This window comes from Procambarus clarkii, chromosome 59 (assembly GCF_040958095.1).
Source record: "Procambarus clarkii isolate CNS0578487 chromosome 59, FALCON_Pclarkii_2.0, whole genome shotgun sequence".
Taxonomy (NCBI): domain Eukaryota; kingdom Metazoa; phylum Arthropoda; class Malacostraca; order Decapoda; family Cambaridae; genus Procambarus; species Procambarus clarkii.
The window spans coordinates 16,439,230-16,465,801 of NC_091208.1; the positions used below are offsets into that span (position 1 = coordinate 16,439,230).

General features: G+C 42.3%; 1 protein-coding gene across 1 annotated transcript in view; it reads left to right on the top strand.

The window, feature by feature from the left end:
• LOC138353635 (uncharacterized) overlaps nucleotides 1-25,674 on the top strand; it is a 46,229-nt gene extending 20,555 nt beyond the window's left edge. The window contains exon 2 of the mRNA XM_069306825.1: nucleotides 23,174-25,674. Within this exon, the coding sequence (XP_069162926.1) occupies nucleotides 23,201-24,883 (1,683 nt within the window). The 5' untranslated portion in view covers nucleotides 23,174-23,200 and the 3' untranslated portion in view covers nucleotides 24,884-25,674. The remainder of the gene's footprint in view (nucleotides 1-23,173) is intronic.
• Nucleotides 25,675-26,572: the final 898 nt, after the last annotated feature.

The window sequence follows — 26,572 nt, forward strand, 5'->3', positions numbered from 1 at the left end:
AGACTGACAACGAGAAAGCAGGAGACGAAGAGCATAGAGAATAGCATAAAGTTCCGCTGTAAAGATGCTAGTCTCCGGAGGCAAGCGACACATATAAGTGCGATCAGGAAAAACAACAGAGTAGCCAACACCGTCCGCTGACTTAGACCCATCGGTGAAGACAGAAACGGAGCGGGAGTGAGAAGAAAAGTGCTCGAGGAAAAGGCGTTTGAGAACTGTAGGAGGGGTAAAAGCTTTAGTGATGCGAGTCAAGGATGTACAAAACCGCGGAAGAGGGACCCTCCACGGGGGCAAAGAAGGAACAACACGAGGAGAAACATCAGAAATACGAACGGAAAGAGAATCCTGCAGGCGAGATAACCGGACAGAAAGAGGGAGGTGGTGAAGAGGAACAGGAACCGCAGGAGGGGTAAAAGTTAAAGCACGACAGAGACGAGAGGAAGGATGTTGCAAGGACCGCGCAAGATACCGAAGACAGTAGCGATCACGGCGGTCCTGGAGAGACAGGAAGCCAGTGTCAACATACAAGCTAAGGACGGGAGTCGAACGAAAGGCACCAGAACTGAGGCGCAACCCAGTATGGTGCAAAGCATCAAGACGGCGAAGAGTAGAAGGAGAAGCAGACGAGTAAGCAGGGCAACCATAATCGAGCTTAGACAGGACGAGAGAGGAATGTAAAGCAAGGAGAGTGCGCCTATCTGCCCCCCAAGAAGTATGGGACAAGACCCGAAGGAGGGTAAGGGACTTAGAGCACTCAACACGGAGGTAAGAGATATGGGGAGACCAAGACAAACGAGTGTCAAGGAATAACCCCAAAAGCTTCGCGGAATCTTTGTATTCAAGGGGATGACCATAAAGTGACAAAGAGGGACGAAGAACAACCCGTTTCCGCGTAAAAGTCATGGCACAAGTCTTAGAAGTAGAGAACTTGAAGCCATGACCTGTGGCCCAAGACGACACGGCATCAATCGCAAGTTGAAGCCGGCGTTGAAGGAGAGGCGAATCATCACCCTGACAACAAAGGGTAAGATCATCGACATAGAGAGCGGAGAAGACACCAGAAGGAAGAGAGGAAAGAAGACCATTGAGGGCAACAAGAAAAAGAGTAGTGCTCAGAACACTACCCTGGGGCACACCTTCGTATTGCTGAAAAGGGGGAGAGAGAGCGGTACCAAGGCGCACCCGAAAGGAACGACGAGAGAGGAAGCTGCGGAGAAAGAGAGGGAGATGACCACGAAGGCCAAAAGAATGAAGTTGAGATAGGATATGATAACGCCAAGTGGTGTCGTAAGCCTTTTCTAGGTCAAAAAGGACGGCAACAACGGAGGTCTTCGCAGCAAAAGCAGTACGTACATAGACCTCCAAGTTCACCAGGACATCTGTCGTGCTGCGGCACTTGCGGAAACCAAATTGAGAAGGGGAGAGGAGGTGATGGTGTTCCAGGAACCACATCAGACGAACGTTAACCATACGTTCAAAGAGTTTGCAGACACAACTTGTGAGAGCAATAGGGCGAAAGTCCTTAGGGGAAGTACCCAGAGACCCTGGTTTGCGAACAGGGAGGACAACGGCATCGAGCCAGTCCTCAGGGACTGACGACGACTCCCAGATCCGATTATACAGACTCAGTAAATACTGAGACGTGCTCGGAGGGAGATGGCGAAGCATCTCATAATGAATACCATCGGAGCCCGCCGCCGTAGAACCGCAGAGGGCCAGGGCAGAACGAAGTTCAGAGAGAGAGAAGGGATCATTATAGGGAAGCTGAAGATGAGTGCAGAAATCTAAAGGACGAGACTCAAGGACAGGTTTACGAAGAAGGAAAGATTGGGGAAGATGAAGACCAGAGCTAACAGAAGAAAAGTGGGAACCCAGTTCGGAAGCGACCTGCAACGGGTCCGCCACAAGAGTATCATGGAGGTGAAGGACCGGTGAAACATCGGGAACGAACTTACCCGCTATCTTGCGGATACGCTTCCAGATCTGGGCCAGAGGGGTTTCGGACGTAATTGTCGAGACATAAGAAGCCCAACATTCACGTTTAGCCGTACGGATGGCCCTACGGGCCACCGCACTCGCTTTCCGAAAGAAAAGAAAAGAATCGGTCGTCTGCCTACGGCGGTGCTTCTTCCAGGCTGCACGCTTACAGCGGACAGCCCGAGCACAGTCCGCATTCCACCAGGGAACGCACTTCCGTGGACCCCGAGAGGAAGAGCGAGGAATAGAGCGGAGGGCAGCGTCGAAGACAGTGTCATGAAAAAGGAGGAGAGCGCGAGAGAGGGGCAGAAGGGAGAGGTCAGAGAGAGTAGCACTGAGGGAAAACAGGGTCCAGTCCGCCTTAGCAAACTGCCATCTAGGGAAAGAGAGGGAAGGGCGAAAAGAGAAAAGGGAAACAAGGATGGGGAAATGATCACTTCCATGGAGGTCATCAAGAACCTGCCATGTGAAATCTAAGTAAAGAGAAGAAGAGCAGAGAGAAAGATCAAGACAAGAAAGGGTGCGAGTTCGAGAGTCCAAATGAGTGGGCTCACCAGAATTCAGAAGAGACAGGGAAGAAGAGAGGAGAAACGGCTCAAGGAGGCGACCCCGGGTATTCGTCAGAACGTCACCCCAAAGAGAATGACGACAATTGAAGTCACCCAGCAGGAGCACAGGCTCCGGCAAGGAGTCTAGGAGGTGTTTCAAATCAGGAAGAGAGAGCGGGACACTCGGGGGGAGATAAATGGAACAAACTGTGTACCATTTCCCCACAAAGATACGAGCAGCAGAACAATGGAGAGGCGAAGGAAAAAGTAAAGGAACAAAGGGAACATCAGCCCGAATCAAGAGAGCAGAAGAAATAGAAGCCCCAGCAATGGCTGGGGGGGGGGGAGAGAAAGGAGTAGCCACGAAAACGACCAGGACGAGCACCAAGCATCGGCTCCTGGAGACAGACACAAAGGGGCGAAAACCGCGAAACCAGAAGTTGGAGTTCGAGGAAATTGGCGTAATAACCTCGAACGTTCCATTGAAGAATGGACAACGACGAGAAGAGAAAGGACAAAAACAGAGAACAAGGAAGAAACAAAGGCGAAAGACCAACAGAGCACGTTAAAGAATATCAGGGTCGGGATCAGGGTCAGCAAAGTCAGGGTTAGGGGGCATGGGTAAACTGAGCAAAGACGGAGGGAAGGAAACGGGAGAACAGATCAGAGGTGGGCGGGCAGGGTCCGGAGGAGGAGGAGGAGGAGGAGGAGACAACGGAGAGGAGCAGTCAAGGACAGCAGCAGGAAGAGGGGGAGTAGAAAGAGAGGAGAGCACCCCAGCAAGAGCAGCAACCGAAAGGGAAGCAGGGGCCAAAGAAACCTCCATAGCAGGAACAGGGGGCGCAAGCACTGAAACGGGAGTGGAAGGAGCAACAGAGCCAGAAGGAGGAGCTGAGGAAGAAAGCGAAGCCTTCTTACCCGCCGGGGAAGAGGAAGGAGAGGAGCCAGGCTTACGCTTCTGACTTAAAGAGACCGGTGTCCCAGCAACTACGTACCGGGCAACGGATTCCAGTGTCTCAACAGGAGAAGCCGAACGAGAGCACACACGACGGCCGTTAGGAGAGCGATGGACATCCGCCCGCACCGACAGGCGGCGGGGAGAGCCGATAGATGGAGGAAGAGGATGGGAAGGAGGATCGGAGGGGGACGAGGAAGGAGACACAGAAGACACGACAGACCGGGTAGAAGGAAGGGGAACCCCAGACAGAGGACCAGGAGGAGGATCCTTCGGGAGAGAACCCAAAGGGACAGAGGAGGGGGCAGTGGGCGCATCAGGGTCCAAGGCCTGGAAACGGTTGTGAGTCTGAGGAAGGCGGGAAGGACGAGGAGAGGAAGAGCGCAACACGCGAGCATAAGAGATATTAGCATAAGGCGGGAGCCGGCGAACCTGGCGCCTCGCCTCAGGAAAAGATAAACGCTCCCGGTGCTTCAAGTTGAGGACGGCTGCCTCAAGCTTGTAATGGACACACGCACGGGAGAAGGTAGGATGGGCCTCACCGCAGTTGAGGCAACGAGCCTGGGGAGAAGCGCACTCCGACTTAGAGTGACCTTCGCCACCACACAAAGGACAGAGAGAGACAGTCCCGGAGCAGCGGAGGGCACCATGCCCAAACCTCCAGCACTTGTTGCAGAGCCGAGGAGAAGGAATGTACTCCTGGACAGAGCACCTGGCACCAGCAAGAATGACAGAGGGTGGAAGGGTCCTACCATCAAAGGTAATCTTCACAACCCGGAGGGGTTGACGGCGACTACCACGAGGGGGACGAGTAAACGTGTCCACCTGGAGAATAGAATGGCCCTGGGCAGCGAGGATATGTCGAATATCGTCGTGGCAGTCGCGTAGGTCCCGAACACCGGTCGCAACATGGGGCGGGAGCAAAATAGTGCCAACACTGGCATTCAACTGGACGTTCTTCGAGACCCGAACGGGGGTCTCGCCAAGGCAGGATAAGGCAGCCAAGCGGGAAGCAGCATCCTGAGAAGGAGCAGCAACGACACGCGTACCGAGACGAGTGGGGTTAAAAGTAATGGAGGCATCCACGGAATCAATGAGATGTCGATGAAGGGAGAAATCGTCAGGAGGCGCAGAATCAAGAGGGAGGAGATCAAAATATTTGGCCCACGAAGCGGGACCAAACAAGGCTTGATAGGTAGCAGAACTGGAAGGAATCGAGCGAGGGCGGCCGTGACGAGAACGGCGGTGAGAACCCCCAGAGAGAGAGGGGTTAAAAGGCGCAGTAGTAACGAGAGAAGGAGCCGCGCCAGGGGACGAGGTAGTCACCACTGGGGGCTTGGGGCTCGACCCAACCACAGAGGAGGGAGGGGAGCCAGGGGAAGGAGTCAGAGAGGCCAAAGGAGGAGCAAGGTCGGGGCCCAATGCAGCGGAGGCTACAGAGCCCGGTCTTCCAATACGGACCGACTCGGGGGCTTGGTCGCCCACCCCACGAGCCTGAGAAGGTAAACCAGAAGAAGCCGAAGCAGGGGTAATCATCTTGACGAAAGAAGAATTCACTCACGAATGTGCCCCCACACCCACCATGGAGCCACAATTAGAGGCAGGACACCCAACAAGAAGCTATCGCCGATCTTGTCGGGGCCTCCTAGGGGTGCGTCGTGAGTATACGCCCCACAAACGCCACCTTAAGAAACCGACAGTCCGTCGAGATCGGGTTCAGTGACGAAGTGGGGATTGACAATAAAAGGTTCCCCTCGCTCTCGACGTCGGGTACTGCAGTTCTACGGGTGCAAGAGTATGCCTCCTCAAGCACCCGGGCGTCAAAATAGAAGAAGTCCAAGGGAAGAACCAGAACGAGCAAAAGGTCGGCAGGAAACGGCAAGCAGATAGGAGAAGAGGGGGGAGAAAAACGAAACAGAATGAAAAGGAAAAGATGCCCAGCAGAATTGGAGAGGACGGCAGCAGGAGCACAAGGCTAGAAAAGGACAGGACTGTCCCAAGGAGCATCACACTCTGGCAGCCGCCCACCAAGCCCCCACACGGCGACAACGAGCTGAGCGGGGAGGGGGTAGACATGTGAAGCTTCCAGCCATTTCATGAAATATCTTTTCTTAGTATTGACAAATTCAAATAAGGTGGTCGTACTTGCCTTTAGATAATCACGGAATTTTCGTCTGTAGCTTTCGGTGGAGAGAAGGTAGGCGTCTAAAACTGCTTGCTTTAGGGTCTAGTAGTCATTCTCAGACGCTAAGGTACTGAGAGTAACCGCAGCCCTACCTGTGAGATGAACTGTGAGATGAGAAGGATAGACCATTGATCTTCAGGCCATAAGTTTTTTAGCTAGGGCCTCAAAAGTAGTAAAAAACACATCTATCTCTGTCTCAACGAATGGTGGCATTAACTTACTTGCTTGGGAGACATTGAAGCTTATGGGAAGACTAGCTGTAGCTTGTTGGCGCTGATTGCGGTGTGTAGTTTCCTAGTCGAGTTCTTGTTGACGATAAACTAGAACACTCTCAGCTTGCTTCTTATCGTGCTCACGTTGCATCTCCAGGTGACGTTTTCTTGCTTCTAGCTGTTCCCTCTCACGCTCTCGTTGTAGGGCAGCCTCGCGTTCCTTTAGGGTCGCCTCGCGTTCCTGTTCTTTCTTTATGGCAGCCTCATTTTTCTTTATCTGGAGAGCTTCTTTCTGTTGTTGTAGAGCTTTTTGTTGTTCTCGCTCTATTTTCGCTAGTTTGAGCTTTAACTTTATAGCTGCCAGAGCATGCCGATCTGCAATAGAATAGTTTTCGTGGGAATCAGAGTCTATAATTCCTTCATCTAAGAGGTGGTCCAGGATAATATTGTACAAGTCACTTTTGTTGGCTCCATGGGGAACATCTACGTGATACTCATGTGCAAGAGTTTGTAAGTCTGTCTTCCTTGCACGAATTAAGTTCCCTACTTCACTTGCTGGATCATTACGAAATGCTGGGAGACTAAACATTTTGAGATAGCAAATAAATGTACAGCAAATATACTTGTGATATTATAAGTGTCAGTAACAGGATGACGTGGCAACAGGTAACTATCCTGTGGAAATTTAATCGTTAACAATTAACGTTAATATTAAATGTTAAATAATTAGTCAATCAAAATCGCAGGAAATCTTGTACCCGGTACTCAATATAAGAGAATAAGGGCAAGAAAATCCTACTAAATATATGAAACCGATAGTTTCAAAGACAAATGAAACTTTTAATTGTTTTAAAAGTGAAAGGGTAGTCCAGGAATGTAGGGATACCTTGCCGAGTCTCTATAGGACAGAAGCAAGGGGTTTCCTACTTAACTATATGATACTTTCAGAATTAGCGTTCTTTGTGCTCTGAAAAAAGAAAGAATTCCCTACCTGAGTAAATATCATCATCTCTGACCGACGTATAGGGGTGCGAGTGTCAACTGGTGACGAGAACTGCTGTTGAGGTCCCAACTCAACAGCGTAGTCCGTGCTAGAGGAACTATGGCCCTCTGTATCCTCCTTTGGTCGGATGGGGTGCGTGGCCCAAAGACAAACCAAAGTGCCAGGGTACCAAAATGATGATCTGTCTGAATTTGAGAAATATTCTAGGGACGAAAAAGGTGGAATACGCGAGTAGTAACACTGGAGGGATGGACGACCAATTAAGAGCGTGACTGAGGCCTCCAGTCACCACGTAATCCACAGTTATCCAACACTCACAATGTTACCCTCTGAATGCACAAAACCATATAAATATTAAAAGTTATGAAAATATTGAAAAGCAACTGTATCAAACCCAAGTACACATTTACCTCAAATTGATGTTCTAGTACACATTTACCTCAAATTGATGTTCTAGTACTAGTACCTGAGTGACGCTTCCGGACAGGCCCCCATTAATTGTGATGAAAAAAAAGAAGTGTAGGTGTTCGGCAGTCCTCCTAATGGCCAATCACGTTTACAAAAACAAAAAAGTGGACTGCGTGGCTGTTGCCTTCTTTGGTAAAGTAAGGGAAAACACGCAAAACAAACTGTATGAACAATGAAACTTTAATTAACTTGAAAACAAATATGAACAAAGACAATCCCTTGGCTATGTACAGTGCAAACAAACAAGATTATAAAGTAAAAAAATAACAAAATTATATAGTGGTTAAGTTACTCTACAATGAATAAAGACAAAAAATCTATTAACAGGTGCTGAGAATATTTGCTGGCTGAACACATCCACTACTACACAGAGTGTATATTAGATAGGTGTGTCAGCTTTGAGAGCACAGAATATTCTAAATCCAATGGCTTGTGCACGCTCAGTCATCGACTATGTAGATGGCGCTGCAGACGACGATCCACCAATGGGACGAGTGCTGGCTGGAAGTGGTGGATTTGCGATTGACGAAGGTGGGGGGTGGAGAGCGAGTGTCTGATACGTATGCGCCTGGCAGAAATGTATTTACTCAATATGTACCACACTTGTTTGTAGTATCTAGATGTTGTAGACGTACTGAAGTAACATAATGATAGGAAAGAGCAGGCCAAATCTCTCTTGAAGGAGATTATCATGACACTACAAACAGATATTAACAAAGGTTTCGATTGGGCAGCAGAAAATAACATGATGTTTAACGGTGATAAATTCCAGGTACTCAGATACGGCAGAAATGAGGATCTTAAACATAATACAGGGTACAAAACACAATCGAATCTGCCCATAGTAGGAAAACAGCATGTCAAGGATTTGGGAATAATGATGTCCGACGACCTAATGTTTAGGGAGCATAACCAAGCAAGTATTGCGTCAGCCAGAAAAATGATAGGATGGATTACGAGAACCTTCAAGTCCAGAGATCCCATCACAATGGTTGTACTTTTCAAATCACTTGTGTTGTCCCGTCTTGAGTACTGCTCAGTACTCACTTCCCCCTTCAGAGCAGGAGAGATTGCTGAAATTGAGGGTACAGAGAACATATACGGCACGCATAGACGAGATAAAGCACCTAAATTATTGGGATCGTCTCAAAGCTCTCCAAATGTACTCACTAGAAAGGAGACGAGAGAGATACCAAATAATATACACATGGAAAATGCTGGAGGGACAGGTCCCAAATCTGCACAGTAAAATAACAACGTACTGGAGTGAACGACATGGAAGAAAATGCAAAATAGAACCAGTGAAGAGCAAAGGTGCCATGGGCACAATCAGAGAACACTGTATGAACATCAGAGGTCCACGGTTGTTCAACGTCCTACCAGCGAGCATCAGAAATATTACAGGAACAACCGTGGACATCTTCAAAAGGAAATTAGATTGTTTCCTTCAAGGAGTGCCGGACCAACCGGGCTGTGGTGGGTATGTGGGCCTGCGGGCCGCTCCAAGCAACAGCCTGGTGGACCAAACTCTCACAAGTCAAGTCTGGCCTCGGGCCGGGCTTGTGGAGTAGAAGAACTCCCAGAACCCCATCAACCAGGTATCAACTAGGTATATAAAAAGACGCGCCTATTTAAATACAACGTTGTGTCAAAATCTCAATTCAATCAGTGAAGAACTTTCAGAGATTACAGCGTGTGTTGCTCCTACGTCCAACCGAAGATTGCTTCACCGAAGCAATCGGTGAAGAACTTTTGGAGATTAGCGGTTATGCACAAACGAACATTTCCATTGTTATTTATATAGATATATATGAAAACGCCACACCCCAGACGGATTCGAACAATGACAGCCAGGAGCAATAAGCACCTTGGCGTTCCTGGTTCTTTAACTGATTGAAAACACTGATTGTACAAAAATTTAGGTAGTAATGAGACAATTAATCCAACATCCGACATCGCTCGGTGGTTTATTTGGGCTTAGATATTTCATCGAATCACCTCACTTGGTGGGGCCACGTGAGCAACACAAATGCGAACCATTGGCTTGGGAACCATTCAAGCTTGTTCTCATCTACTCATCACAGACCCAGTGTACTCATCGCAGACCCAGGGAACTCATCACAGACCCAGTGTACTCATCACAGACCCAGTGTACTCATCACATACCAGTGTACTTATCACAGTCCCAGAGTATTCATCACAGTCCCAGTGTACTCATCACATACCAGTGTACTTATCACAGTCCCAGAGTATTCATCACAGTCCCAGTGTACTCATCACATACCAGTGTACTTATCACAGTCCCAGAGTATTCATCACAGTCCCATTGTACTCATCACATACCAGTATACTTATCACTCTCTCAGGGTATTCATCACAGTCCCAGGATACTCATTGCAGACCCCGTGAACTCATCACAGTCCATGGGTACTCATCACAGTCTCAGGGTACTCATCGCAGACCCTATGTACTCATTACAGTCCAAGGGTACTCATCACAGTCTCAGGGTACTCATCGCAGACCCTATGTACTCATCACAGTCCCAGTGTACTCATCACAGTCCCAGGGTACTCATCACATTCCCAGGGTACTCATCACAGACCTAGTGTACTCACCACAGACCCAGTGTACTCATCCAACCCGTTCTCACACAAGACAGCACATATATGACTTAATGCTTAAAGTCAATATGTTGAATGTGAATTAGTACATATGTGATATATTTCACGTTACCTTTTTTAAAAAGGCCCAAACTCTTCCTCACGTACCAATTTACGTCTCACAATACCCGTCCATCAACGTAGATAGCAGAATAGTCGTGATTGGTTCAATTATAATGAAAATTGTAGTTTTCAGGTCCCACATGGGTTGTGAAATTTACCTGCTATTGTCCATGTTCTTAGAATATTACAGATCAGCTACATCCTATTAAAGGCTCGTAGTTTTTTTTTGAGAAATATTAGTTGTTCTTAGTAAATTAAAATAAGCACTATAAATTATTACATAGAATAATAGTGCTTCACTAATCAATATTATATACCATAGTTTGTGCTTTAAAAATCTTTAAAGAATGTTTTGTAGGAACGTTAACAGAAAACGATGTTATGTTGGTATGTTATGGGGTAAACTACTGCAAACAGGATAGTATGGTGCCTACTATACCAAATATAGGATGGGTATAGGGTCCACTACCTCCTGTTAGGTGGGTAAGGGGTCCAATACCACCCGCAGGATGGGTATGGGGGTCACATCCACCCACAGGATGGGTATTGGGATCACTTCCACCCACAGGAAGGGTATTGGGTTCAATACAATCCACTGGATGTGTATGGCGTCCACTACCACCGACAGGATGGGTATGGGGCTCACAACCACCCACAGGATGGGTATGGGGTCCAATACCACCCACAGGATGAGTATGGCGTCCACTATCACCCACAGGATGGGTATGGGGCTCCAACCACCCTCAGAATAAGTATAGGGTCCAATAACACCCACTGGATGTGTTTGGCGTCCATTGCCGCCCACAGGATGAGTATAGGGTCCAGTATCGCCCACAGGATTAGTATATAGGGTCCACTGCCGCCCACAGGGTCGATAAAGGGTCCACTACCGCCCACAGGGCTGGTAGGGGGTCAACTGCCGCTCAAAGGGTCGGTAGGTGGTTCACTGTCGCCCACAGGGTCGGTATGGGGTCCACTGCCACCCACAGGGTCGGTATGGAGTCCACTGCCACCCACAGGGTCGGTATGGGGTCCACTGCCACCCACAGGGTCGGTATGGAGTCCACTGCCACCCACAGGGTCGGTATGGGGTCCACTGCCACCCACAGGGTCGGTATGGAGTCCACTGCCACCCACAGGGTCGGTATGGGGTCCACTACCGTCCACAGGGTCGGTAGGGGTCCACTACCGCCCACAGGGTTGGTAGGGGGGGTCCACTGCCGCCCACAGGGTCGGTAGGGGGTCCACTGCCGCCCACAAGGTCGCCATGAAGTCAACAACCGCCCATAGTGTTTGTATAGTGTCCACTACCGCCCATAGTGTTATTATGGGGTCCACTACCCCTCATAGTGTCGGTATGGGAGTCCATTACTACCCACAGGGTGTGTCTGGGGTCTATTTTTTCTGTATAGCAGAGGTGGCAATACTGCTTTACAATACACATACAATACACATTGTTATATTAAAGCTCTGATTGCTTACATTGACAGCTTGATTAGTAATTTAAACAAGATTAATAGACACCATACAGCAGATTGACAGCACATATAAGACAGCAATGATCGCAATGGTAAAGATGTTCAGATTGGGTACATAAAGATTGGGAGACTGGGTAGCAAAAGATACAGATACACAAGATTTATAAACATCATACAGCAGATTGGCAGCACATATAAGAAGAAGCAATGATCACAATGGTAAAGATGTTCAAATTGGGAACATAAAGGTTGGAAGATTGGGTAGCAATAGATACAGTTTAATTTTAAGGCAAAAAGTGAAAAACTATGAAGATGAAATTAGGTACTTTTTAGTATTGATTTTGAATGATGTAAAAGTTGGACAGCTTTTCAATTCAGTAGGGAGTGAGTTCCATAAACTGGGTCCCTTTATTTGCATAGAGTGTTTACACAGATTATGTTTAACTCTGGGGATATCAAAGAGATATTTATTTCTGGTGTGGTGATAATGGGTCCTATTACATCTGTCCAGGAAGAGTTTCAGAGCAGGATTTGCATTTAAGAACAAGGTTTTGTAAATGTAGTTGACACAAGAGAATTTGTGGAGTGAGATTATGTTTAGCATGTTTAGGGAGTTAAACAAGGGGGCTGTGTGTTGTCTGAAAGCAGAATTTGATATTATTCTGATAGCAGATTTTTGCTGGGTGATGATGGACTTGAGGTGGTTTGCAGTGGGTGAACCCCATGCACAGATACCATAGTTGAGATAGGGATAGATTAGTGCATAATATAGAGAGATGAGAGCAGAGTTAGGTACATAATATCTGATTTTGGAGAGTATACCAACTGTTTTAGAGACTTTCTTAGTTATGTGTTGTATGTGGGTACTGAAATTGAGTCTCTTGTCTAGGAATAGGCCAAGAAACTTTCCATCATTTAAGTAATGAAGTAACATGGTATATTTACTCACTATAATGTGGGTGCTGAATGCAGAACATGAGAAAACATATATTTACTCCATACTAATATAATTTCATTATGAAATAAGTAAATAAGTAGCATCAAAGGAAGTCGACGGTCCAAGCGTCAATGTTGTGGAACGACTTATCCAAGATATATCGTTATTTGGAAAGTGTTTGTTGGCATATCCAGTTGTCGCACTTCTCTGCACAAATTATCACAAATTTAAATTATAATGTTAACCAGTAGAATACGTATTTTTAATAAAATCTAACATAACTAGCCAGAAAACATTTAACATTTATTAAAAAATATATGTTTGGAAGTTAAACCGACTTCATAGGACAATAGTTTTGTTATATATACTCGTTATTCGTTGACATGCGTTCGATACTTAAACTACCATGTACTGTACTTATGAAAAATCTCCCATGTCTCTTCGCTCATCTCACCGAACCCTACAGGCTCTGTGATATATTGTTTAATTAATTGAGATTCACAAATAAAGCTTATAATTGTACATGTTATCAAAAAGGCAGAGCTTAGTTTAGTTCATTTATTATGCACCCCATACCCATCCTATGAGCGATAGTGGAGTGTTACAGAGGCACATAATGGGCTCAGGGAATGAGCCCCACAATTCATATAGCCAAGCAAGTTATAATCTTGATAAGCTAGTTACAAAAGTCAATGCACATTGTCACATCAACAATGGGCTCGAGACCGACCACAAGTACAGTTTATAATTTAAGCAACTGACATATATGGAGGGCTAGTGTCACAATTGATATGTTTATCCTACACATAACCCCCTCTCCCCTATCCAATGGGCAGCGGTGGATAGGTTACAATCAAGTCGTTTTTTGCGTTTTATTCAGAAATTAGATCTTATTGGGTGAGGAAAGATATTCATATTTTAAAGAAGGCTTCTTGGCTGATGCTCTCCATTGATGGAAAATATACAACCTTTTGAAAATCAATGTTAGTTTGATCTAGATATTGTAATTAACGAAAGTATTTATGTCATCAGAAAGGTAGAAATATAGGCTACATTTAAAATCCTTTGTCATAAATATAACTGAAGTGAAAACGAAGATATATGCGTTTTGATAATTACTTGATGGCTAGCTCTGAGAGTGTGAAGCCCTGCACACCAGCCAATAAATTGTATAATTAGTTTCCATATATTTTAATTAATCTTAAAAATCTATATGTCAGAAGAAAGGAAGATGTAGCCGTTAATGTGACAACACTTAAAAATATATATCTCTTAAGTTAAGTAAATAATACCACCTTATCGCCGGTGTTCGGACACATGAAAACTACCTAGGTATCAGTATCCAGCCAGGCGGGGATCACAGGCAGCACAATACTGATAAATTATGTAATGCACTACTTGTGGTCCATCTCGAACCAATTTATGATGTGACGACTTATAGTGAATTTTGTAACTAGCTCATCAAGATTGTAACTTGCTTAGCTAAATGAATTGTGGGGTTCGGTCCATTCATTTTCTTTATTATGTACCCCATAATACCCATCCCGTGGGCGGTGGTGTAAAGGATTACAGAGGCACATAATCGGTTCAGGAACTGAACCCTCTAGTTCGTTTAGCTAAGCAAATAACAATCTTTTGACGCTAGTTACAAAATTATTAATGTACATATACTTTCGCATACATGTACATATACATACGTATACATATATACATACACATACATATTTAATCACCCACACAAATACACACATCAGTAATCTTTTGTGTCACAAGTGATCAACAAGAGGCTCACAACAGTCACTATACAAGGCACTTTACATCTATGAGGAGTCGCACAGTTACTAGTCTTGCTCCACACCCACCCAACTGGGCGGCAGCTTTACAATTACCTGGTGTTATTCTTCACCTATATCTCTTTATCTGGTTAATCCCTATTTACATTATGCAGTTCAGGTTTTGTCGTCATACTATAGTTTTTAGTTTAGTTAATTTATCACATAATGGGTTCAGGGACTGAACACACAATTTATTTATCTAAGCAAGTTACAATCTTGAGGAGCTAGCCACAAAATTCATAATACATCGTCACATCAACAACATGTGTTCGAGATCGACCACAAGTACAGTTTCTAAATTAAGCAAATGCCATATGTGGAGAGCTAGTGTCACAATTGATATGTTTGTCCTGCACATTTCCACAGTAGTTTGCTGAATCATTATAATAAGCATAAGTGCTATGACAGGTGTAATTTGGGTTACGTGGCCTGGACGATGGATCAAGTGATTCTATAAACTGCTCGATAGTACCTGTGAGCTCATTGTTAAAATCTTCAACTGATGAAGGCTCAGATGAACTGCACCAATCTGACACATGAGCAACAAGATTGTCTCGTTGATCGATGGGCACAGCCAGCCTCTTCCGCTTGAACACTCCACCAGGGAGGATAGAGCTTCCAATGCTTACAGTGGCTAATATGGCCAGATGATCAGACGCCATAACTGGCACTATTGACGTGGCACACACGATGTGGGCGACCTTGAAACCGAGACATAGATCAAGAATACCTCCGTAGATATTCGTCGGTTCAAGGTCACCCACAATCTGTGCATCATCGTGAGTACCTAATAGTGACACCAGTTGGTTGCCGTTACGATTACTGAACTGCGAATTACCCATATTCCTATGCCTAGCGTTATAATCACCTATAATGATGGTAGGCACAGTCTGAATACAGATAGGATGGTCAGCATAATTAAAGTTACAAGGAGTTGATTATTTAGTACATAGTTGTTTTTCTCTTAAACTGGATGATAGAGGGGGAGTCTTTAACGTGATTGGGAATACATACATACATACATACATACATACATACATACATACATACATACATACATACATACATACATACATACATACATACATACATACATACATACATACATACATGCATGCGTACATACATACATCCATCCATCCATACATACATACATACATACATACATACATACATACATACATACATACATACATACATACATACATACATACATACATACATCCATACATACATACATACATACATACATACATACATACATACATACGTACATACATACATACGTACATACATACATACATACATACATACATACATACGTACATACGTACATACATACATACATACATACATACATACATACATACATACGTACATACATACGTACATACATACATACATACATACATACATACATACATACATACATACATACATACATACATACATACATACATACCTACATACATACATACATACATACATACATACATACATACATACATACATACATACATACATACATACATACATACATACATACACGTCCAGTCAGTATATAGCTATTTCGGGACAAAATCCAATACAGTTTATATTGGTGAGACGCCACTGTGATGAGGAGTTTAAATATCACAGGAACTGTAGGTTAATGTGTGACATAGGTGAGGTTAGATGAGGCATCTACAAGCATCAGCTGGAGTGTTGTGGAGGCTGCTGGTACTATGTCCAGATGTTGGAGGGTGGATTTGACTCTCCCACCCTCCCCCCCCCCCCCATTGACCGCAGAATGTCTAAGGTTACTTTCCACTCTCGCTTACCAAGGGTATAACCCCCCCCCCCCCCCCACCCCACCCCCAACACACACACATGCATCAGATTGTAAAGCTGCCTCCCAGTTGGGTAAGTGTGCAGCACATGACTGTAAAGCTGCCGTCCAGTTGGGTAAGTATGCAGCACATGACTGTAAAGCTGCCGCCCAGTTGGGTGGGTGTGGAGCACATGACTGTAAAGCTGCCGCCCAGTTGGGTGGGTGTGGAGCATGTTAACATTATAATTTAAATTTATGATAATTTGTGCAGAGAAGTGCGACAACTGGATATGCCAACAAACACTTTCCAAACAACGATATATCTTGGATAAGTCGCTCCACAACATTGACACTTGGACCGTCGACTTCCTTTGATGCTACATATTTCATTATGAAATTATATTAGTTTGGAGTATATATATGTTTTCTCATGTTCTGCATTCAGCACCCACATTATAGTGAGTAAATATACCATATTACTTCATTACTTAAATAATGCAAGGAGGGTTTGAGTAGCTTTGGGTCTTTAGTGGACAGAATCTCCAATAGATGGGGCGAGAGTCGCCCCATCTCTCTCGCCTGAGCAAGAGTCGAAACTTAATTTAAAATTGATATATCTTTGTCCTCGAACATGATATATTTCATTTGGTGCAATCATAATAATGTTCATATCTCGGTCTTTCTGGAGGCATATAAGATTTTAGGCTTTATTAGCGTATCTTTGTTAATTATACAATATATCGGCAAGTGCGTAGGCGTCTGCACTCCATGCCCGACAAGCTACTGAGCGCTACTATAAAAACATATGTATCTTCACTTGAGCTATAAATATGTCTATTGTAATGTATTGAAAATGAAGCTCTTATTTCTATCTTGCTTAAGACATATAAAACATTTGTGTTTATTAACGAATTTACGTGAAATAAACATTGATCTGAGAGAGAGTTGCTCTGTCGTTCAGTCTGTACGGGGTGGGAGCTCCGTAATTTTTAAAATACATGTATCTTCATTAGAACTTTAAATATGTCTATGGTAAAGTGTTTAAAGAGAAGCTTATATGTCTGCCTTTCTTGAGACATATAAAACATATGTTTACTAACGAATTCACGTGAAATAAATATTGTTCTGAGAGAGAGTTGCTCGGTCGATCAATCTGTCCAGAGTCAAAGCTCGGCTATTATAAAAGTTACATGTATCTTCGCTTTAAATTTAAATATGCCCATGGTAAGGTATTTAGAATGAAGCTTATATTTATATATTTCTTGTGACATATAAAACTCTTACGTTTATTAAGGAATCTGTGTGAAATAGGCATGGTTCTGAGATGAATGCTGCGGTTTTCGAGCTCGACGAGCAATGAAAACTGTCCCTTTTATAAAGCTACAAATATCTTCGGTTTTACTTAAAATATTTGTCTGGTAGAGGTTTTACATATAGATCGCGTTTTTGTCTTTCTTCTGACTAATAAATAATTTTGGTTTAATAAGTTATCAAGATGTTTTCAACAATATTCTTTCGGCGTTCGTCTTTTCCAACATGGGCGACCCTTTTGGAAACGCGATACTTGGGTTAACCCATCCCATAGTTGGGCCAGTTTCCATTATAGTTCGGAACATTCCATCATTATGGAATCCGAGATCATGCACTGGACTATATCCAATCCTATCTTAGTGATAGGATTGGATATAGTCCAGTGCATGACCTTATCTTAGTCTATAGAACTCACTCGCTAATGAATTGAAAAGCTGTCCAACTTTTGCGTCATTCAAAAACAAAACTAAAAAGTACCTAATCTCATCTGCATAGTTTTTTTTACCTTGTTGCTTTAAAATTGCACTGTATCTATTGCTACCCAATCTCCCTATCTTTATGTACCCAATCCGAACATCTTTACCATTGAGATCATTGCTGTCTTCTTATATGTGCTATCAATCTGCTGGACTGTGTCTGTTAATCTTGTTTAAATTACCAATCAAGTTGACAATGTAATCAACCAGAGCTTTAATAAACCAATGTGCTTTAATATACTTACTATTCTCTCTCATCTCATTTTTTTTCTTGCAATGTAACTGTTATCATTTTATTAATTCTGCTAGAATTTACCTACTTAAAATTATGTTAGATTAAGGACCTGCCCGAAACCCTGCGCGTACTAGTGGTTTTACAAGATTGCAAATACTATGCTATGTATTCTCTCTAACCCAATGTAGCTTCTTGTATATAAATAAATAAATAAATATACATTGACTTGCATTCACTATGTAGTTATAAATATTTCAAGAATTTAAAATGGGTTATGAAAATACACACATTGGTACATTATTGCAAAGGCACTATACTATATATATATATATATATATATATATATATATATATATATATATATATATATATATATATATATATATATATATATATATATATATTTATATATTATATATATATATATATATATATATATATATATATATATATATATATATTTATATATATATATATATATATATATATATATATATATATATATATATATATATATATATATATATATAGTATAGTGCCTTTGCAATAATGTACCAATGTGTGTATTTTCATAACCCATTTTAAATTCTTGAAATATTTATAACTACATTATAACTACAATATTTATAACTAATATTTATATATTGTTGGTTGCAAGTCGAGCAACAAATATTTTACATTGAACAACAAATGAGATTGGAAAAGCAGTATTGCCACCTCTGCTATACAGAAAAAATAAACCCCAGACACACCCTGAGGGTAGTAATGGACTCCATACCGACACTATGAGAAGTAATGGACCCCATATTAACACTATGGGCGGTAGTGGACACTATACAAACACTATGGGCGCTAGTTGACTTCATAGCCACCCTGTGGGCGGCAGTGGTCCCCCTACCGACCCTGTGGGCGGCAGTGGACCCCTACTGACCCTGTGGGCGGTAGTGGACCCCTACCGACCCTGTGGGTGGCAGTGGACCCCTACCGACCCTGTGAGTGGCAGTGGACTCCATACCGACCCTGTGGGTGGCAGTGGACCCCATACCGACCCTGTGGGCGGTAGTGAACCCCCTACCGACCCTGTGGGCGGCAGTTGACCCCCTACCGACCCTGTGGGCGGTAGTGGACCCCTACCGACCCTGTGGACGCCCTACCGACCCTGTGGGCGGTAGTGGACCCCATACCGACCCTGTGGGTGGCAGTGGACTCCATACCGACCCTGTGGGTGGCAGTGGAACCCATACCGACCCTGTGGGCGACAGTGAACCCCCTACCGACCCTGTGAGCGGCAGTTGACCCCCTACCAGCCCTGTGGGCGGTAGTGGACCCTTTATCGACCCTGTGGGCGGCAGTGGACCCTATATACTAATCCTGTGGGCGATACTGGACCCTATACTCATCCTGTGGGCGGCAATGGACGCCATACACATCCAGTGGGTGTTATTGGACCCTATACTTATTCTGTGGGTGGTTGGAGCCCCATACCGATCCTGTGGGTGATAGTGGACGCCATACTCATCCTGTGGGTGGTATTAATAATAATAATAATAATAATAATTTTTATTTAGGTAAAGGTACATACATAAAGAGATTTTACAAAGTTTGTTGGCTTTATAGATAGAGCTAGTACATACAATGCCTAAAGCCACTATTACGCAATTAAGCGTTTCGGGCAGGAAAAAACATTAATGACTAAAGCTTAAAACTAATGGGTAAAAAGAATAAAATGTGTTGAGTACAAATAAAAATAGAGGTAAAAGAGGGGGGAACATTGTTGAAAAAGCAGCACAAATACAATTACAAATTATTACAGAAAATTACATTCAAACAGCGTTGATTTGAAAAACAAAAAAAAACAAAAAAAAACGAAAAACATACATGGGTTGACAACAGAGGGGTATGGTAGGTTACAGGGAATTTATTAGGTATAGCTTCGTTTTTAACTTAATCTGGTTGAGAGAGGTACAGTCTTTAACATGGTTGGGAAGGTCATTCCACATTCTGGGCCCCCTTGATTTGTAGAGCATTTCTGGTTTGATTAAGTCCCCATACCCATCCTGTGGGTGGTTGTGAGCCCCATACCCATCCTGCGGGTGGTATTGAACCCCTTTTACCCACCTAACAGGTGGTAGTGGACTCTATACCCATCCCATATTTGATATAGTAACCACCATACCATCCTGTTTGCAGTAGTTTACCTCATAAACATTCCCACATAACATCGTTTTCTGTTAATGTTCCTACAAAATATTCTTTAAAGATTTTTAAAGCGCAAACTATGGTATATAATATTGATTAGTGAAGCACTGTTATTCTATGTAATAATTTATAGTGCTTATTATAATTTACTAAGAACAACTAATATTTCTCAAAACAAAACTATGAGCCCTCAATAGGATGTAGCTGATCTGTAATATTCTAAGAGCATGGACAATAGTAGGTAAATTTCACAACCCATGTGGGACCTGAAAACTACAATTTTCATTATAATTGAACCAATCACGACTATTCTGCTATCTACGTTGATGGACGGGTACTGTGAGACGTAAATTGGTACGTGAGGAAGAGTTTGGGCGTTGGTAAAAAAGGTAACTTGAAATATATCAAATATGTACTAATTCACATTCAACATATTGACTTTAAGCATTAAGTCATATATGTGCTGTCTTGTGTGAGAACGGGTTGCCTCATCACAGACCTAGTGTACTCATCACAGACCTAGTGTACTCATAACAGACCCAGAGTACTCATCACAGACCCAGTGTACTCATCACATACCTAGTGTAGTCATCACAGACCCGGTGTACTCATGACAGACTCAGTTTACTCATCACAGACCCAGTGTGCTCATCACAGTCCCAGTGTACTCAACACAGACCTAGTGTACTCATCGCAGTCCCAGTGTATTCATCACAGACCCAGTTTACTCATCACAGACCCAGTGTACTCATCACAGACTCAGTGTACTCAACACAGCCCCAGTGTACTCAACACAGACTCAGTGTACTCAACACAGACTCAGTGTACTCAACACAGCCCCAGTGTACTCAACACAGCCCCAGTGTACTCATCACAGACCCAGTTTACTCATCACAGACCCAGTGTACTCTTCACAGACCCAGTGTACTCAACACAGCCCCAGTGTACTCATCACAGACCCAGTTTACTCATCACAGACCCAGTGTACTCAACACAGCCCCAGTGTACTCAACACAGCCCCAGTGTACTCATCACAGACCCAGTTTACTCATCACAGACCCAGTGTACTCTTCACAGACCCAGTGTACTCAACACAGCCCCAGTGTACTCATCACAGACCCAGTGTACTCATCACAGACCCAGTGTACTCATCACAGACCCAGTGTACTCATCACAGACCCAGTGTACTCAGCAGTAATTGGGTAATGCTAGAAGTAAACTGGTAGCATTGTTCTGCTTATTTTTTCATCTGTTGTTTAAAGTGAGCATCTTATATTAATGATAATAACAGAAAATATGTAGTTAAGCGGCTCCACGAATATTAATTTTTAGCCGCACATATATATGATTATATAATGATAGACGAATCACTGCTATATTATAATAACTATGTTATCTAGCGTATTAACGCCTTTCAGAATGTCAGGTCAACAGCACATGAAAAAACGTTTAAATGAAGAAAACAGCAGCAGAAATCTTCACGAATGGTGGAGATAAGGATTTGGTATGATCAAAAAGGTTATAAAGTCTTGTGTAACGTCCTCCGTAACGCCCCATTATGAAACTATTTATAAATGGCTTTGTGGTAAAAGTGAGCAGGCACAAAAAACACATATCTCGATAAGTCAACAAAAAATTCAGCCTTCAAATACAGCCAGGGTCGGCAGCCTTCAAATACCTTTCAGACATATTCCCTAAGCTCTCTAAGGCAAAGAAAAAAGCAAAGTTTGAGAGGAATTATAGCCATTTTCTATAACTTGGAGCTATAAGAAAAATGTATGCATTTTGAAGGGAGACTTTCCAGGGAAACAAATTATGAGGTGTAATTGCTCAACAGGAAGAACCACTCAGTGACGGAGAATATATTAACAATCATGGTTAGAATGAGCTCCTTTTCTTTTGACTGTTTTCCAGAAAACGAACAAATTATTCAGAAAATCTAGGATTTGTCAGTGAATGAAAACAGCAAAAAGAGACAATATGAAAGTTGGAAACAAACATACAAGAACAGCTAAAATAAGATATTGGTTCAGGTAATTTCTTTCCCTTTATCTTGATGAGATCACTGATCATTAGCTTGGCTAACTATTGTTGTCTTGATGAGATCACTGATCACTGATGTACCTAAACATAACACATAATTTTACCATAGGGCTTAGTTATGCAAGGCAGTAGCGAAAAAATTCTCTAATTATCAAGTTGATCTTCCAAAGGTACTTGCTGTGACATATGAAGGTACATCCACATTGATTCGTAACAAAAAAAACTTGGTTTTGTAAATGTGATTGCAAAATATGTTAGACATCAACTGGTAGGTTCTTTTGTATTATACACAGGGAGTCGTTGTGTGCAAAAGCTGGCCCTAACGAACTTAAAATGATGAAAATTGTAACCATGATAGTTAGTTATATCTAACATGTTAGCATGTGCTTTGAAAAAAAAATCTAAATTTACCAAGCGAGGTGAATTCGGTGTACGCAGGACTATGCAATGTACAACAATATTTGCTGGCTTAGTGGTTCTGTCCTTTAAAGATTTGTTGAGTGTATTTGGATGAAATTCGAATGCTTTTAATGAATTAAACATTTTCATTCAAAAAATTATCAGACGTGTGAATTTCTTAGACTGATGATTTTCATTTATTTCTTTTCACATTTAAACGGCTTGAACACCAAATTACAGTAATCTGGCGAAACACAGATCATTTTTTAAGCGTGAGTTTGACAATGATTTTTTTAATTTCAATGAATATTGGATTGTGCGACGGTGACGGGGAATACATCGACGTCATTGATGGATTCCTATTTCTCCATTTCCGCAGAATTCCAAAACAGCAACTGTCAAGATAATGGCACCAACTCCAAATTCCTCTGTCACTTCTGATGGCGACAAAACGTTGCTGAAAAGCCGAGCAAGGGACAGCTTTAGCAGACTGCACACTGCCGAAGAAGGACTTGAATTACGGAAATTGGAGATGAATGTGGAACACAAGAATGAGAGTGATAAGGTGCAGAAGCTGTCCCTCGGCCAAAAGACCAATAGGCCAACCAAGGTGATACTCTTGGTGGGTGCTACGGGGACTGGTAAGACGACTCTCATCAATGCCATGGTGAACTACATTTATTGTATAGACTACACCGACAACTTTAGACTCATTCTTATTGATGATAAAAATGCTCCCAAACGTTCCCAAGCCGAAAGCCAGACAGATCTGATCACAGCTTATTCATTTTATCAATTACCAGGAATGCCCTTTGAGTACAATTATGTACTCATTGACACGCCAGGCTTTGGAGACACTAGAGGCATTCAGCGTGACCGTGAAATGATGAAACAGCTTGAAATGTTCCTGAAACAAGATTATGGGATTGATCAAGTTGATGGAGTTGGTTTCGTTACTCCAGCTTCTGCTGCACGATTGACGCAGACACAGAGATATGTATATGACGGCCTTTCTTCCATGTTTGGTAAGGACATTAAAGAAAATATTTATGTTATGGCTACATTTGCGGATGCAAAGACTCCTCCAGTACTGGATGCGCTTGAAGAAGCTGGAATTCACTACGCTGGATTTTACAAGTTCAACAACAGTGCACTCTACGCTCGCAACACTGGTGGAAACGGGGGCAGTGATGATTCTGACTCAGACGATGAAGATTCGGTTTACATCTGTAAGTTGTTCTGGGAGATGGGATTCCGAAGCATGACCAACTTCTTCTTAAAGTTGGGAAAAACGTCTCCAGCAAGTCTAACCCTAACAAAACAAGTGCTTGAAGAACGAAGTCGTCTACAGTTAGTAGTAATTGGCTTGCAGAATCAGATTCATTTAGGTTTGGGGAAGTTAACAAACCTAAACCAAGAGCGAGACATGTTGGCTCGTCTTGATGACGACATGAAAGGAAGTGCAAATTATCAGGAAGAAGTCGACGTTCCTAAGATAACTAAGATTAATTTGAGTCCCCGGGAACATGTGACAAATTGCATAAAGTGCAACATGACTTGTCATTACCCGTGTTCCCGTCCTGATGATGATAACAAAGCTGGTTGCTGGGCAATGAGAGATGGATACTGCAGGATCTGTCCGGAGAAGTGTTACTGGGATCTTCACAAGAACATGAAGTTCAGGTATGAGCACACTTGGGTCAAGGAAACACGCACAGTGCAGGAGCTTCTCGACCGCTATGAGAAAGCTCAGAAGGGAAAACTTGACAAAGAAGGTGCAATCGAAGCCATAGAAAATGACATCAACGCACATGCACAAATACTTTTTGGCATGATAAGGGAAGTTCAAAGCCACGTAGAACGATTAGAGGAAATTGCCCTCAAGCCAAACCCCATATCAACAAAAGAATACATTGATCTAATGATTGAATCTGAGAAGATGCAGAAGCGCTACAACTTCCAGAAGAGGATTGAGATGCTTGAGAAACTCAAGGAGGAAGTAGCAGTCATCCAGGCAGTGCGTGGAGGCTGCCACCAGTCATCTGGTGAAGCATTACTTAATTATTTCCATGGACTTATTATTGACTAAACTGTGAAAAATATCTTTAGTAAACAGTTAAAATAGTAAATGCTTGTTCGTTATTTAATGTAATAAAAATGTAAAGCATTAATATTCAGTCTTTCCTATATGTTAAATATTTTGGAAATGAAATATGATTTCTTAAAAAAAATTAACACCCACTAAAATATTTACACAATTAAATGAATTGATGACTTCTGTAAATAATAATAATGCTCTCATAGACTACACTTATTATATGAAATGCATTTTGTCAAGGCTTTGTCCTTCACTGATTTTATTAACTTACGAGGTAAAGTAAAAACAAAATGTAGGTGTCAGATTGAAACAGTTAATACTAATCGCTGTTGGCTTGCACAACTGTTACAGGATCTCTTAGGAACGTATCATAATTTGAACAAATAAGCACTCATCTCTCATCTTGGTGTTCCTCAATCATTCTTAGCAACCACAGTCCAGTAATTGTATGGTGTTTAGTGTCAGTAGTTATCAATGAATGAGGTGCATATTTCCTGCTCTTGGTTAATGGGATCTACCCACATAAGTGATCATATCTACTCTTGGTTAAGGGGGAGCTATCCACATATATGATCATATCTGCTCTTGGTTAAAGGGGTTCTATCCACACATGTGATCATATCTGCTCTTGGTTAAGGGAATCTACCCACATATGTGATCATATCCTGATCTTGCTTCAGCTACTTTACTCAGTTAACTGAATGTATTCTGTTCTTGTTTAACGAGTTTATCGCTCTTATGTGATTATTATTTATATATTAATTAATAAAACATGATGAGTTAAGTTTTAAATTTGTATGCCTTTTACCTGTTTAAATGAGTGATTTAATTGTGTGATTTGCAGAAAAATTCAACCTTGGAATATATATATATATATATATATATATATATATATATATATATATATATATATATATATATATATATATATATATATATATATATATATATATATATATATATATATACATGCAATTGACGATCACAAAACACTGATCATTTTATGCGGAAAATCCACAGAGAAATATGAAATGAGGTGAACGTTTCGGCTTTGTTAAAGCCTTTGTCAACACCAGACTGAACTGTCAGTCTGGTGTTGACAAAGGGTTTAACAAAGCCGAAACGTTCACCTCATTTCATATTTCTCTGTGGATTTTCCGCATATATATACATATATGTATATATTATTATATTTTGGTAGCAGTCTTTCCTGTAGACATATATTATTAAATATGACCGAAAAAGTAAGATTAATAATTCTAACACGAATTTTCTCGATCTTTCTTACGTTTCTTTTCACTGTTGATGGTAATTCAAAGATCAATTCTCCAAAATTCATTTTTATTTCTAGTCTGACGCGACACTTGAGCGCGTTTCGTAAAACTTATTACATTTTCAAAGACTTTAGTCTACACAAACACACACAACTTTAACTGAGTAGAGCTTAAACATCTTTCGAGTTTTTATACCTACATTTGGGTGAAGTGACATGTTACAATAGTTTTGGATGAGGTGAAAATAAACTTTTAACACAAGACAGAACACGAAACAATGAAATACAAACAGGTATTAAAAGTAGGTAACTGCAGAAGGCCTATTTTTATTGGCCCATATTTCTTGATGCTTCTATATTGGAGCGGAGTCTTGAAGTGGGTAGAATATAGTTGACTTCAAGACTCC